The sequence below is a fragment of the Gigantopelta aegis genome, chromosome 12, assembly GCF_016097555.1.
Source record: "Gigantopelta aegis isolate Gae_Host chromosome 12, Gae_host_genome, whole genome shotgun sequence".
In the NCBI taxonomy this organism is placed as follows: domain Eukaryota; kingdom Metazoa; phylum Mollusca; class Gastropoda; order Neomphalida; family Peltospiridae; genus Gigantopelta; species Gigantopelta aegis.
The window spans coordinates 50,655,846-50,673,144 of record NC_054710.1 but is presented as its reverse complement, the minus strand read 5'-3'; the positions used below and the strand labels follow the sequence as shown (position 1 = coordinate 50,673,144).

At 36.9% G+C, this 17,299-nt stretch overlaps 1 protein-coding gene across 2 annotated transcripts in view; it reads right to left on the bottom strand.

The window, feature by feature from the left end:
* The window catches only part of LOC121386620, an 81,023-nt gene that overhangs the window by 6,758 nt on the left and 56,966 nt on the right, over positions 1–17,299 (bottom strand). For both annotated transcript variants that reach the window (XM_041517579.1, XM_041517580.1), the window contains exons 7-9: positions 15,494–15,612; positions 9,025–9,259; positions 2,629–2,886 (exon numbers count right to left, since the gene is read on the bottom strand). In XM_041517579.1, the coding sequence (XP_041373513.1) occupies positions 2,629–2,886; positions 9,025–9,259; positions 15,494–15,612 (612 nt within the window). The remainder of the gene's footprint in view (positions 1–2,628; positions 2,887–9,024; positions 9,260–15,493; positions 15,613–17,299) is intronic.

Here is a 17,299-nt window from a genome sequence, read left to right as displayed (position 1 = left end):
GATAGCAGGTGTTCTCGAAATATTATTATATATTGGCCCACCAGTGGCAACAGTCATGATTACTGCTAGTTCAGTAAACGTTTACCCCATTTAAACACTCTTCATAATGTTTCCAGTTTCAACTGGTTCACCACTCGAAAATCAGTTTATACCTTAAAGACCATCCTCCTACAATTTTTGTTGTTGAATAATTTCAATTTGGTTTGACGTTAGAAGAAAGTAAATGTGGGTGTGCAATTTAAAAAACAATCGTCTCAGAAATAAATAACTTGTAGTGAATCCCACAGTATGAAAACAGGTGTTCCCTGTGGTAAGGACTATAGTGAACTGGCACGGCTCCCGTTATCATATCCTTGGAAATGGAGACCAGTTATCGCTTATCACTTCAGCCGATTAAACAAAGTATATATGAGCCATTTGTGATTCTCATTTCCTGAAGTAAACAAGAGTACTGGTGAGGTTCATGATAACCCCGGCAGGAGTTTGATAGAAAACCATAGATATTAATCAATATGTTACGGATATGACTCAATTCTAATTATGTGAATTTTTTTACAGTAAGATGGTTGAACAGTTTGTTTTGGACCAACTACTGATGATACTGTATTCATTGGGGAAGGTGCTGTCTGATTAATCAAATTGATCTTTATTAGAAAGGGAACTTTTGTTTAGCATGGTGACACATTTATATTTGCAGAGAAACATTTAATGTATGTAATGTTAACAATACAGAACCGTCAAGGAATTAGAATATGTATTGTTAGTGCTGAATTGCATACTGGAAGTGTAGTTATATTTAATGTATGTAATGTTAACAATACAGAACCGTCAAGGAATTAGAATATGTATTGTTAGTGCTGAATTGCATACTGGAAGTGTAGTTATATTTAATGTATGTAATGTTAACAATACAGAACCGTCAAGGAATTAGAATATGCATTGTTAGTGCTGAATTGCATACTGGAAGTGTAGTTATATTTAATGTATGTAATGTTAACAATACAGAACCGTCAAGGAATTAGAATATGCATTGTTAGTGCTGAATTGCATACTGGTAGTGTAGTTATATTTAATGTATGTAATGTTAACAATACAGAACCGTCAAGGAATTAGAATATGCATTGTTAGTGCTGAATTGCATACTGGAAGTGTAGTTATATTTAATGTATGTAATGTTAACAATACAGAACCGTCAAGGAATTAGAATATGCATTGTTAGTGCTGAATTGCATACTGGAAGTGTGGTTATATTTAATGTATGTAATGTTAACAATACAGAACCGTCAAGGAATTAGAATATGCATTGTTAGTGCTGAATTGCATACTGGAAGTGTAGTTATATTTAATGGACAGGACAAGTGTGTAACAAATTCTCGACAAATTGTGATTTCATTAGTATTAGTATGAGCAATGAAGTTGAAGAAATATACTGTAGATCTTGAAATTAACGTTTCCCTAAATTAATACAAATGACAGTGGGAAGACTAATCTGTGATATGAAATTAATGTGAATGACCTCATTTTGAAATACTACATATCTGTTTGTGCATCAGTTAACCTATTGACTTCCTTTTGTTTTTGGCGAGATCAACTCATAGCATATTTTTGCGTCAATCATCTACGTAACACGTATAATTATCTAAATCTGGCTAAACAGTTAGCATTTATGTACCATTACAACTAAAATTGTTTACATCCATTATTAACAAGGAACTTGTGTCATGGTCTATAGATAAGGACATAATTACAGGTGCCCAGTTGGGTTTTCAGAACTATAAGATTCATGAAAAATAATTTACATCACTTGTTGATTATATTTCATGAATCTACACCCCCTCGTACATTCCCCATTACATATTTATCAGTATAATGCTTAGGTCATGTTACGATACGATAAATATTTGCATACATGACACATGCGCATACACACATACACATACATATTATATCGGCCCATGTCTGATGATATCTTGGACGTTAAGAATACAATCGTTTTCATTTTGTGGTAGGCAATAATTCACAAACGTCTTCAAAAGTATTTGTTGGATGTCAACAGCATTTTCAGTTCTCTACTGATACAATAATAATTAATTGGACAATAACTGTATAATCCCCATCAGCGCTAAAGTATAAAATCATCCAAAATGTTCTGTTGCATAACCTTACGTAAATTCCTTGATAGCATCTACGAGTTGCTAGGAATTTGCGTGTGCACAATTGAAATGTGAAATAGGTATACTGTATTAAAATAATCAATATTTGAATAACTTCAAGTCTGTATGAACCACGATACACAACATACATGCAGGTAATGTGAATTCCTTGAACAGCTTACTATAGAATCATAGAATGTTTTATCTTCACAGGATGCCCAAAAAGTGGGAGGAATACTGATTTTTTATGGGGAATAGTACTTTTGCAAGACAAGTGGAAAGCTTTCGTTTATTATGAATTATTTTATAGAAGTAAAATTGCATGTGTCTAACTTGCAACAAGAAAAACGTACATAATACTTACCGGGAAAAGACAGGTGGAATATTTTATTTCTTGATATTAATGAAATGGTGTTGGTTATTGTACACATCTATGTGTCTAACTTGCAACAAGAACAAAGTACATAATACTTACCGGGAAAAGAGAGGTGGAATGTTTTATTTCTTGATATTAATGAAATGGTGTTGGTTACTGTACACATGTAAGCTCCTGCCTGCTTCTTTCCGATGTTTTCCAGTATTAACGAAGAGGTTGAACTGATGCTTTCTTTTCCCCATGTCCAAGAGAAAGAACATCGTGGGAGACAGTCTGAGGTACAGTTTACTATCACCTTGCTGCCTTCTCTCATTTCAGCTGGTGGTGATGGAATTAAGGTAATAGTGTCTGGGCCAACTGAAAATATATTTGAGCAAAAATTACTAAGCAAATGTGCAAATTGTATTTGTATTCCTAACATACGAGCAGTTTACGCGCAGTGAGATTGTACAGATGGTCAGTGCAGTTTGTTTATTTCTTATTTTCTCTTTATCTAATCTATTGTAGACTTTTTCCACAAAATATTTCTTATTTTAATGGTGAAAGTATTTACTTGTATGTGTATCAAATTATACCGTTACCATGTGCAGGTACTCTGGCTTCATGTCGGTCTTTTTTAAAACAAAGAGATCAACTCACGATTCACTAGGTTATGCTATCCTACAATGGTCCAAAACATCACTGTTTGGTTTTGGTTGCTGCCTATCAGTCACACCTAACTGTATGGAGTACCGGTATTTCAGATCTATCATTTCAATACAATTTGCACACTGCGTCAATTATTGGGTCAAATTAGGGTACATTTTGTCGTTATCTATTTCCACTGAAATTATCCCTTTGTTATAAAAATGTATGGAACGTGTTTCATATTAACATGGTTTATAGACAATTCAGTTCTCTTTAAATCAAAAGTTATTGTTGCAATGTATTTAAATGTACTTGATCGCTATGCTTTTTTACAAATACTGTCTAACTCATGTTGCGTGGATATTAAGTCTTCAAAATTATGCGAAATTAATTCATGTTACTGTACATTGGATGTTTCCGATCAAAACAAGCCCCCAAAATAACAACATATGCATGGCCATGAGAGGATCACTTGGGCTATGTTTGGTTGAAATTTGCAATTTGGAATCTGAGATGTTGAAACGCGGTAGTTACGACCATGTAAGATATGCTTGTACAACCTTGTCACAAGGTAGTTACCAGCTAGTTACATGGGGCCTAATTCACTAAACTCTCGCAAGTTTGCGGTCTCGCAATGCAATGCTAAAAGACTTGCAAAGAGGAAGCGTTTTTGTCTAACAGAGCCCAAGAGATCTTTGTGAATTAGGCCCCAGCTATATAATAAGCTTGCAATTTTTGTTTGGGTATATAGTGTACTACCTGATGTTGTAGTCGGTGATGGTACGGTTGTGGTATCTGATACAACAAACTAAATTGTATCAATAAGAGTATCAGAAAATAAATTATTTTAAATGCTGATAAACCACTAATGTGAAATTATCGAGGGATAGAATGGTATCAGGCAAAAAAGAAATGTTTATTTATACTATGTTATAAACATGTGTATGTGTGGTGTATATGTATGTACGTATGTGTGTGTATGTGTATGTGTATCTATGTGTACGTGTGTATTTGTGGTATGTGCGTGCATGCGTGTGTGTGTGTGTGTACATTCAGATGTGTATGTGTGTGTGTGCACGCATGCATGTATGTGTAATGATGCAAAAGACCAAACCCTTCTGACTTCTTTGTTTTAAAAGTTCACAGTGACTTCCATGAAGCTACCTAATATGTAGTAGCTGTGTTTATATGTAAATGTGCTATTCTATTCAAGTCATACTGCATGGAAATGTTACAGATGTTAGTCCATGACAATGGATCAAGATGGACTGAACACTGTCTATGTGTAATGGTGTTATTCTATTCTAGCCATACTGCATGGAGATGTTACAGATGTTAGTACATGACAATGGATCAAGATGCACTGAACACTGTCTATGTGTAATGGTGCTATTCTATTCTAGCCATACAGCATGAAGATATTACAGATGTTAGTACATGACAATGGATCAAGATGCACTGAACACTGTCTATGTGTAATGATGCTATTCTATTCTAGTCATACAGCATGGAGATATTACAGATGTTAGTACATCACAATGGATCAAGACGCACTGAACACTGTCTATGTGTAATGGTGCTATTCTATTCTAGCCATACTGCATGAAGATATTACAGATGTTAGTACATGACAATGGATCAAGATGCACCAAGTCTTAAAATAAGCATTCACCAGGCATAACCTGCTCATATCTCCAAAATGCAAAGTCCCTAACTCTGGTAAACATTTAAAACTCACAATGACAATCAAAATTGATCTGTAATAGTATATGATAAAGCAATACATACAATTATAGCTAAATATCTTGAGGCACTTCGAAAACAACACTCCGGAAAACTATGTGGGACAGACAGAGATGGTTGGCTATGGAGACTGTGGTCCCTTCTGGTTCGACTGGTAGGGGACTGATAAAGGCAGACAGACAGAGATGGTTGGCTATGGAGACTGTGGTCCCCTCTGGTTTGACTAGTAGGGGACTGATAAAGACAGACACACAGAGATGGTTGGCTATGGAGACTGCGGTCCCCTCTGGTTCGACTGGTAGGGGACTGATAAAGACAGACAGACAGAGATGGTTGGCTATGGAGACTGTGGTCCCTTCTGGTTCGACTGGTAGGGGACTGATAAAGACAGACAGACAGAGATGGTTGGCTATGGAGACTGTGGTCCCTTCTGGTTCGACTGGTAGGGGGCTGATAAAGACAGACAGACAGAGATGGTTGGCTATGGAGACTGTGGTCCCTTCTGGTTTGACTGGTAGGGGGCTGATAAAGACAGACAGACAGACAGAGATGGTTGGCTATGGAGCCTGTGGTCCCTTCTGGTTTGACTGGTAGGGGACTGATAAAGACAGACAGACAGAGATGGTTGGCTATGGAGACTGTGGTCCCTTCTGGTTCGACTGGTAGGGGACTGATAAAGACAGACAGACAGAGATGGTTGGCTATGGAGACTGTGGTCCCTTCTGGTTCGACTGGTAGGGGACTGATAAAGGCAGACAGACAGAGATGGTTGGCTATGGAGACTGTGGTCCCTTCTGGTTCGACTAGTAGGAAACTGATAAAGGCAGACAGACAGAGATGGTTGGCTATGGAGACTGTGGTCCCCTCTGGTTTGACTAGTAGGGGACTGATAAAGACAGACAGAGATGGTTGGCTATGGAGACTGTGGTCTCCTCTGGTTCGACTGGTAGGGGACTGATAAAGACAGACAGACAGAGATGGTTGGCTATGGAGACTGTGGTCTCCTCTGGTTCGACTGGTAGGGGACTGATAAAGACAGACAGAGAGATGGTTGGCTATGGAGACTGTGGTCCCCTCTGGTTCGACTGGTAGGGGACTGATAAAGACAGACAGACAGAGATGGTTGGCTATGGAGACTGTGGTCCCTTCTGGTTCGACTGGTAGGGGACTGATAAAGACAGACAGACAGATATGGTTGGCTATGGAGACTGTGGTCCCCTCTGGTTCGACTGGTAGGGGACTGATAAAGACAGACAGACAGAGATGGTTGGCTATGGAGCCTGTGGTCCCCTCTGGTTCGACTGGTAGGGGACTGATAAAGACAGACATACAGAGATGGTTGGCTATGGAGCCTGTGGTCCCTTCTGGTTCGACTGGTAGGGGACTGATAAAGACAGACATACAAAGATGGTTGGCTATGGAGACTGTGGTCCCTTCTGGTTCGACTGGTAGGGGACTGATAAAGACAGACAGACATAGATGGTTGGCTATGGAGACTGTGGTCCCTTCTGGTTCGACTGGTAGGGGACTGATAAAGACAAACAGACAGAGATGGTTGGCTATGGAGCCCATGGTCCCCTCTGGTTTGACTAGTAGGGAACTGATAAAGACAGACAGACAGAGATTGTTGGCTATGGAGACTGTGGTCCCCTCTGGTTCGACTGGTAGGGGACTGATAAAGACAGGCAGACAGAGATGGTTGGCTATGGAGACTGTGGTCCCTTCTGGTTCAACTGATAAAGACAGACAGACAGAGATGGTTGGCTATGGAGACTGTGGTCCCCTCTGGTTTGACTAGTAGGGAACTGATAAAGGCAGACAGACAGAGATGGTTGGCTATGGAGACTGTGGTCCCCTCTGGTTTGACTAGTAGGGAACTGATAAAGGCAGACAGACAGAGATGGTTGGCTATGGAGCCTGTGATCCCCTCTGGTTCGACTGGTAGGGGGCTGATAAAGACAGACAGACAGAGATGGTTGGCTATGGAGCCTGTGGTCCCTTCTGGTTCGACTGGTAGGGGACTGATAAAGGAAAAAACAAAAGCCATGTCATCCCCATTTCTAAACTCGTATAGCAAGTAGCCGGATTATTCAGACAGTATGTTATATGTACAAAAGACATACAGCAAAAATCGATTCAAAACAATAGTTGTATGACATAAAAACATACCTTAAAAAAACGCTCATTGTACTATGGTAAATTAACAGGAAAAGGTACAATTAGCAGAGTAGACATACATTGTACATTATGGGAAAAGTAGACTAATAGCTAACAAAATGACACACGGTGACCATGCAATGACGTGTAGGATATTCATGTCAGACGCTTTCAAGGCATTTCAAACTAATTAAGCAACACAAATAGACAATGCCTTCCAGCAACACCACACAAGTTGTGGAAATGCAGAGCTAATATTAAAACGATGCTGTTTACTAAATAGCACCCATCATTCTCCTCGGGTGTTTGGCCATTTTCAATATCACCAGATTTGCAACCATTATTGCATTTGGCATGTCGACATATTTGTCCATTGTCCGTAGGATTGCTGATTACTTTATAGCATCTCCAGAGCCAGGACCTTGGGTTTTAGCCGTGCCACCAGATCCACGATTGTCGAGGTTCACTGTCAGCAGCATATGCTACAGTTGTAGTTGTGGTAGTTTTGCTTGCGTCAGTTGTTCTCTCGATATTTTTCCAACTTTGCTGTATTCCTCTGATATCTTTTTTCTTCTGTTGTTTTACAAAGCATACAATCATGCAGATACACGTACGCATAACTCCTATAAAAATGACAATGCCCACATTTTATTCTGAGAGTACTGCTAAAGCAATACATGCCCCCTACCGGACCCAGATTTGTTTTCTTATCTCCTAAATTCAAAGGACATACGTCTTGAAAAGTGGGTAAATCGTCATGAAAGTTAAATTGTATCAGTAAATGATAAAGCTATACACAAAATTTCAATGGGCCCACCGACGGGGATCGATCACAGACCAAACGTGCATCAAGCAAATGCTATAGCACTGGGCTACGTCCCACCCCTGTGACACAGGTGCATCAACATACGAATGATGGGTTGTGTTTCTGGTGATATGCAAATGGGTTGTGTCTATGATATGGTCTTCAGCTGGGATTGAATCCTCTGATAAAGGTGAATCAACATACGAATGTTGGGTTGTGTCTATGATATGGTCTTCAGGTGGGATTGATTCCTCTGATAAAGGTGAATCAACATACGAATGATGGGTTGTGTTTCTGGTGATATGCAAATGGGTTGTGTCTATGATATGGTCTTCAGCTGGGCTTGAATACTCTGATAAAGGTGAACCCTGTGATAAAGGTCCATCAACATACAAATGATGGGTTTTGTTTCTGATATGGTCTTCAGCTGGATTTGAACCCTGTGATAACGGTGCATCAACATACGAATGTGGGGTTGTGTTTTTGATATAGTCTTCAGCTGGGACGGAACCCTGTGATAAAGGTCCATCAACATACGAATGATGGGTTGTGTTTCTGATATAGTCTTCAGCTGGGATTGAACCCTGTGACAAAGGTGCATCAACATACGGATGTTGGGTTGTGTCTCTGATATGGTCTGCAGCTGGTATTGAACCCTGTGATAAAGGTGCATCAACATACGGATGTTGGCTTGTGTCTCTGATGTGGTTTCCAGCTGGGTTTGAACCCTGTGATAAAGGTGCATCAACATACGAATGTTGGCTTGTGTCTCTGATATGGTCTTCAGCTGGGTTTGAACCCTGTGATAAAGGTGCATCAACATACGGATGTTGGCTTGTGTCTCTGATATGGTCTTGAGCTGGCATTCAAAACAGTCATTTTCAACCAATTTTCTTTTATGATGATGTTTCATGACCAAAATAAAAGTTGTGATTTTTGATGTCTGAAAAGTAACATTTGTAAATTTTATGACATTTTATGAATGGTTTAAATAGTATTTATTGCAATCATTCTGGCTAAAACATTTAACATTTGGGAGGGGGGGGGGGGGGGGGGGGGGGGGTTAATATTTTTGAATGTTCAAATAAAAATACTTTATAATTTATAAAAAGCTACAGTCATCTCAGGATAGCACCTTCTGACTCACAGGTGAAACTATTTACCTGTGAAAATCACTCCTGAGTTGACGATTTCTATGGGAGTTGAGTTTCCAATCAACGATGCATGGGTAATCGACACACGCAGAGACACATGTTTTCCTACAAACCCTGCCGGCACAGAGTCATAGTCAAACTTGAAGGTGCAAGTTGCTTGTTGATCTCCTGAATTACAAGATGTGTTTGTGTTGGTTATGGATGTTAGATTATCTGGTACTCTTTCTTCAGACTCGCCCTGTATCTGCAGAGGAACAGTGAAACAGTAGACAAACAATAAAATATGACATACATGCAGTGCAGTTCCTACTGTTATTAGTCATCTTGCTACATTTCTAATTCACCTTTATTTGAATATGTATACATGCATGACATATTTTTGAGGATAGTAAATGCTTAAAATGAATTATAACAAAAGCGAGTTGTAGCAGGGCATGGAACAAGTGTGCAGACATTTTTCTGTCAATAATGCAGGTGAAAAGCTAGGTCCAATCTGTAGGCTTAAGTCATGCACTTCTCCATCTACGTTTATCTTTGATGAGAAGAAGTTTTCAACAGGAGAGACAAAGGATTTTTCTTTGTCAGAAAAAGAAAATTTAAATTAAAAAATATATATTTTAAAAAACACTAAAATATTTTATTTTACTATTTCTGTATCTCTACAGATTTCCTTACATTATAAAAATGTCTTTCACAAATAATATAATTGTAATGCCTAAGAACGTAAAGGGTTGGAAGGAAGGGGGATACTGCCTTGCATTGCTCCCTCCCTCTACCTTAGCAAGAAGGCGCATTAATATATTGCTGGTCCATACCAGTAGACAGTAGACATGCTGACATCTTGCGACGCACACAGTAATACACATTAAAACAATTTGGACAGCTATAATGTTTATTTCTACATAAACAATATAGAGGCTTACATTTTATTTCTATTTATATTAACAGACGGGATTGGTCAACAGGCATAGCCTATATAAAGACCTTTCCCTAAATGTAAGTACCCAGTATCCCACCTCCTTTCCAACCCCTTACATGGAAGTTCAACTTGATATGTAACAGCACCTGATACTATGTACAAAATTTCAGATCAATATCTTGAGGCATTTGGGGAAAAACCCATGCAGGAAATTATATATGGGACAAACTGACAAACATAATATATATAGAAAGACTGACAGAAGAATGGAGATGAAACCTATATATGTCCCTCTGACTGATTCGCATGAAGTTGAAGTTACATAACCAGCACACTTACATAATGACGGTTTGCCTTAAATATTGTGCCCTCAGAACTCTATATATTTCCCTGTGACTGATTCGCATGAAGTTGAAGTTACATAACCAGCACACTTACATAATGACGGTTTGCCTTAAATATTGTGCCCTCAGAACTCTATATATTTCCCTGTGACTGATTCGCATGAAGTTGAAGTTACATAACCAGCACACTTACATAATGACGGTTTGCCTTAAATATTGTGCCCTCAGAACTCTATATATTTCCCTGTGACTGATTCGCATGAAGTTGAAGTTACATAACCAGCACACTTACATAATGACGGTTTGCCTTAAATATTGTGCCCTCAGAACTCTATATATTTCCCTGTGACTGATTCGCATGAAGTTGAAGTTACATAACCAGCACACTTACATAATGACGGTTTGCCTTAAATATTGTGCCCTCAGAACTCTATATATTTCCCTGTGACTGATTCGCATGAAGTTGAAGTTACATAACCAGCACACTTACATAATGACGGTTTGCCTTAAATATTGTGCCCTCAGAACTCTATATATTTCCCTGTGACTGATTCGCATGAAGTTGAAGTTACATAACCAGCACACTTACATAATGACGGTTTGCCTTAAATATTGTGCCCTCAGAAATTTGACAGTTATTTTTCTTTAGTATGTTTGCCAGTTTCACTTATGTCATTCTTGGAAGTCCGAAGTCCCTGTCCGTTTCTATTAAAGGAACATGTTTCTGCATGTGTTTATTTGGCTATATCAATCAAATGATGTGCATTTTGATTCTAAAAATACTTGAAGCAGCCCAAAATTTAATTTTAAAAAAATGGTCACTTGCATACCCCTCAGTTGTCGGTAATAGAAATGGTGAATATACTATTGGTGTCGTTTTTAAATTGGAACTGCTCGGGCATCGGTATACCTATCTCGTACATGATAAAACAAGAGTACCGGTGAGGTACATGATGCGCCCCTCAGGTGTTTGATGGAAAACCATATCTACATTAATGAATATGTTATGGGTATGATTCAAGTCTACTTATGTGAAATGTTTGCAATCAAATGGATAACAGGTAGTTTTGGACCAACATTAACCCATCCACCTATCATCGGAACCATTTCATTGGTCACTTGCAGGCAGCACTGGGTAGATGGAGAGATGCATGTTTTGATTGGATAAGTCTGAGGTATTGTTACGTAATCGTTTGACAGTTATTTTTCTTTAGTATGTTTGCCAGTTTCACTTATGTCATTCTTGGAAGTCCGAAGTCCCTGTCCGTTTCTATTAAAGGAACATGTTTCTGCATGTGTTTATTTGGCTATATCAATCAAATGATGTGCATTTTGATTCTAAAAATACTTGAAGCAGCCCAAAATTTAATTTAAAAAAAGGGTCACTTGCATACCCCTCAGAACTGCTCGGGCATCGGTATACCTATCTCGTACATGATAAAACAAGAGTACCGGTGAGGTACATGATGCGCCCCTCAGGTGTTTGATGGAAAACCATATCTACATTAATGAATATGTTATGGGTATGATTCAAGTCTACTTATGTGAAATGTTTGCAATCAAATGGATAACAGGTAGTTTTGGACCAACATTAACCCATCCACCTGTCATCGGAACCATTTCATTGGTCACTTGCAGGCAGCACTGGGTAGATGGAGAGATGCATGTTTTGATTGGATAAGTCTGAGGTATTGTTACGTAATCGTCTTGGACTGTGCAAGTGGAGTCCTGCTAAGTGTGAAAAACTTTGTCGCAATAATCATTATTTTTTAATAACATACATTTGTTTCTTAAAATAAAGTATACTGTAATGTTTGTTCTATTAATATGTAGTTATACATTAAATTACAGAACATAATTTGTCACTTTTATTAACATTGTTATACAACATATACTAATTCGATTGACTAAAACATTTGAATCATTTCCTCCATTGCCTCTGTGGCGCAGTGGTTAAGTTAGGATACTAATGATGCTTTTCTTAATGTATTGTATGTCTGTATTGTGTATTTATCTACACCAGTGCCATTTGTATTTCAGAATATATAGCCGAGGCGATAATGGAGAATGCAAGAAAAACGAGAACTTGGGAGTGTAAATAGTGATAGATAAGTGGAAGGTTGAGAGAGCAAAAGCAGATGGGTTCAAATCCCAAGATATATATATATATATATATATATATATATATATATTGTTGTTTTTTTTTGTTTTTTTTTTTAATTAATTATATTATTTTCTTTCTTTTCCCCCACAAACGAAACAAAACAAAACATGCCCCACTCTTTTTAAGAATCCCAACCCTCAAAAACAAATGCACTGTTTTGCAGAAGGATAAGTGGTGGACAGATTCTATAACCACTCCTTTTACTCTAATTTTAGTTGTTTCTAGTATTGTACTATCAATGACAATGACAATGAATGTTATTATCATAAACTGCATGATTACAGTATAGAGAAGAATGTGGTACAGATATATAATAGCAAATTAAAATGCACATGCGTGGAAGTTTAACAAGGAGGACATACTCTCTCACATATAGTTCTTATTAACATACATAACTTCTTTCTTTAATATAAACATACTTTTGCTATTAAATAATTTATTATATGAAAATATATTTTGGATGTCTCGTATATTTATCAGGTATACTTTTCTCACATTTAAAAATACAGGATCGTTACATTTAAATATATAATAATATTTATCTCCAATTTCGTCTAGAATGACAAATATGACATGTTCTGTTTTCTCTCAGAATATCATTCTTACTTTGATAGAAATACAAAGGGGATACCTACCTAGTTCACCATAAATCATAAATCTATGGGTACATTTATTAACATTTAGCAAATATTTACAGAATTTAACTTTAAATTAACATTAGATTCCTCATTAAACACTGTTGCACTTGATTCTAGTCGATTTGCCTTATTAGCTATAAGAAACTCCTCTAAATAATTTAGAAAAATAGAAAATAAAAATGACGAAAGATTTTCTCCTTGCCTAACTCCAATTTCACAAATAAGACTATCAGATAACAATCTGTTCACTGCAATTCGTGCCTTAGGACCTCTATACATATTTACTAGGACATTAAAACATTTCCCATTTATACCAGACCTAATTAGCTTCCATAGACCAATTCTCCAGACTTTATCAAATGCTTTCTCAAAACCTATAAAAAAAACCACAGTACGGTTGTGGGTTTTTTTTACATTTGTCCTTTAAAATTAAAGAATATAAAGAAAATATATGGTCTGTCGTCGAATAATTTTTACGGAATCCAGCTTGATTTTCTAGGATCAAATTAGTTGCATCTGCATACTCATTTAATATAGAATTAAGTACAGATATAAATAATTTCTCTTAACAGCTTAATAATGTAATAGGTCTATAGTTTTGAGGGTAAGTTGTGGGTTGGGGTGGCTTTATTTTTATATATTGGTACAACGAGTCCAATTAGGCAACTAGATGGTATAATTGCTGTTAAGAATAACATTAATCACTAGTACATATAAAGGTAATATCATATCAACAAAGTACTTAATATATTCAGTAATAATATAGTCTTCTCCAGCTGATCGATTACAATGGAGTCTTTTAAATGCTCTAGTTATTTCCTCGGCTAAAAAAGGCTTGTTCAAAATATCATTAATGGTTTCTTGGCTTCGGGTCTGTAATTATTCTATTGGTGTCACGAGATCATGCACCGTTTCATCAACACTGCTATTAAACGTTTTGAAAATGTCAAATGAAGAATCAACAGACACCTCCACTTGTGATCGTCCCTGCTAATTGCTGTTCAGAATTGACCAGTACTCTTTTGGCTTTGCAGTTTTTAGCATTTTGCGTTTAATAGATGATCTATATTTCCTAACAGTGACTCTCGTTGGAGTTCAAGTCAGCTTTCAGAATACTACCACCATATTGTCTATATCTTCGTCTGGCTTTCAGAATACTTCCACCATATTGTTTATGTCTTCGTCTGGCTTTCAGAATACTTCCACCATATTGTTTATGTCTTCGTCTGGCTTTCAGAATACTTCCACCATATTGTTTATGTCTTCGTCTGGCCTTCAGAATACTACCACCATATTGTTTATGTCTTCGTCTGGCCTTCAGAATACTTCCACCATATTGTTTATGTCTTCGTCTGGCTTTCAGAATACTTCCACCATATTGTTTATGTCTTCGTCTGGCTTTCCGAATACTACCACCATATTGTCTATGTCTTCGTCTGGCTTTCAGAATACTTACACCATATTGTCTATGTCTTCGTCTGGCTTTCAGAATACTTCCACCATATTGTCTATGTCTTCGTCTGGCTTTCAGAATACTTCCACCATATTGTGTATATCTTCGTCTGGCTTTTCTGACTTCTTTTCTTGCAGTTTTACAGGCTCCATTAAACCACACCTTTTTAAAAGGATGTTTCGTTTTTGTTTTACAAGTGTGTTTCTTACCAAACGTATCTGTAGCTGCAGTTATAAACATAGTATTTATATTGGAGACTATACCATTTATAAAATCAGAATCAACGTCCGTTGACTTGCAGTCTTTTAATTTTTTTAGTATTTCATTTAATAAGTACTTCTTTTTTTCAAAGTTACCACAAGATACTTGTTTTTTGTTATTACACCATTTCCCTTGAACTTTCATAGAGATTGATGACGTATCTTTTACAGTATTTTCAGTTGAAGTCTCCAATAAGACAAATGGTTTGTTCTTGTTAACAAATGACAAATACTCATTTTCAAGTTGATCAAAAGCATCAGATAAGTTTTCTGGTGGAATATATACAATGCCAATTAAAGTGTTTAATGTGTGCAAAGCCTATGCCTAACCACATTCCATATCTACACTGAGATTCAATAATATTGACATTTTCAATATTACGATGAAATTAAAAAACCCTCTATTTTTAGCATATACTTCATAGCCAGGAATATTGATCGTCGATCGTGACATTTTGCTTGGTTCGTGTACTGTACATGCAATTTAATTGATTAGTTCTCTTAGTTTACTTAGCTTCTGTTGTTTTCATTATGTTCATCTGGTGTTAATACTACGTTTCTAGAGTCAATGCAGTTTGTTATTTTCACTTCAGGATGTTTAAAATGGTTTTAATGAAACAATAGATTTTAAGACAGTTTTGAAGACAAATTTAATATATCTTAGTATATGGTAGTACATTGTATATCTACAGGTACATGCCTTGCGTATCCAAGTACAGTCTGGGAGGAGGTAAGTACAGCTTCCAGTCACCGAAACACTGAATGGCAGAGTAACTTTCGTTAATGTGGTCACATTTTCACCTTTTACACCATATGGAGCTGAAACAAAAACAAACATTTAGTCATTAACATGAACGGATAACATTCAACAAAAAAATGTACAGATGATTAAAAGGTTTTCCTATAAACATTGATGTGACAGGAATTGGCCAGCAACTTAGTGACACGAACATCCACTAAATTACTTCTGGCACGTTTACGCTCCAGTCGCTTGCAGCAAAGACCCCTTGTTACTACTGAATAGTGGAGTAGGCGTCGACTTGTTCTTTCATTTAAGGATTGGCTTTTGTTTCTTTACGTGCATCAGGGTATGAACAACAACAACAAAATCATTTGCAAACTGGGTGAATCGACGAAGCCGTTCTCACATAAGTTTGCTGATGATTTTGTTTCTCATACCTAGATGAACGTAAAGGAAATAACAGGTAATCCTTAAATTTAAAACAATAACACTTAGTAAGACAAATTACCAATATGAAATGACGTCATCAGGTATTATGTTCCCTAACGACGTAATTTTTACCTTCATAGGAAACTAATCAGACTGCCGTTGCTACGGCTGGACCAATGGGATGACGTTATATTGCAAAAGAATTTTAATTATATTTTGACGGTAATAAACTTGCGTGCAATCACCTTCTTTTACAGATAAGGAGATGTACTTTTTTTTTCTTTTTTTTTAATTGTGCTCAACAGAAATACTTACGCCCACATCTTGTGGAGACCAATAAAAAGGGACGCATTGATGATTGACTCGTTAAAAGGGCATCTTAATAAGTCTTGGTATTTGCAATTAATATGAATGTGTTTGTGTATATATGACTGTGTCCGAACGGAAGTGTAGACTAATTTGACTGACTAGATGCGATTTTTTGTACCACTAGCTCTATTATTAACTACGATTAATAATGAAACTAACAATACAGAAATGCACGTCCTCCCAGTCACAATTTATATGTCGCACCATACGCGTGCAATTAGGATATGACATGCCAGTTAGATTTGAAAGAGCTAAGTCTGTGATGCAACCACAATACGATGTCTCTTATTGGTTCTTCTACAAAACTGACCTCGATTGCAGAAACCACAACAGCAGTGACTGTATATGTAGATCACATACCAGTTCAATGTTCCACTTCTGAAAAACCTCTTGGTGTACACATTGACCCAACTCTGACATGGACTAACCACATTAATGGAATTATTTGTTATACATTTTTCGACAAAAATACAACAACAACAAATCTTGACCAAAAGACCAGATTAATATTCTATAGCCCTTACATATTACCTCGCTTAGACTATTGCTCCACTGTTTGGGGAATCTGTTCGAAACATTCTATATATATATTTAAAAAAAAAAAAAAAAAAAAATCCAAAATCAAGCTGCAACCCCCCCCCCCCCCCCCAAAAAAAAAAAAAAAAAAAAAACCAACTTCCACTGCAGAAATAATTAGCTCTCTTAAATGGCTTAACATCAAATAAAGAATTGATTTAAGAACCTGCCAGTTTGTATACAAAACCCTCAGCATGTCTAGAAACAATGTTTCAAACAACTTCAGAAATTCACTCCATAAATCTGTGGTCAACTCACAATAGTCATTTTTATAAACTAAAACCAAGAATAGAATTTTATGGTAATAGTTTTTCATGCAAGGGGGCTAAACTGTGAAACACACTACCTTTATAGATAAAATATTCTCAATCCCTCGCCTCATTCAAATCC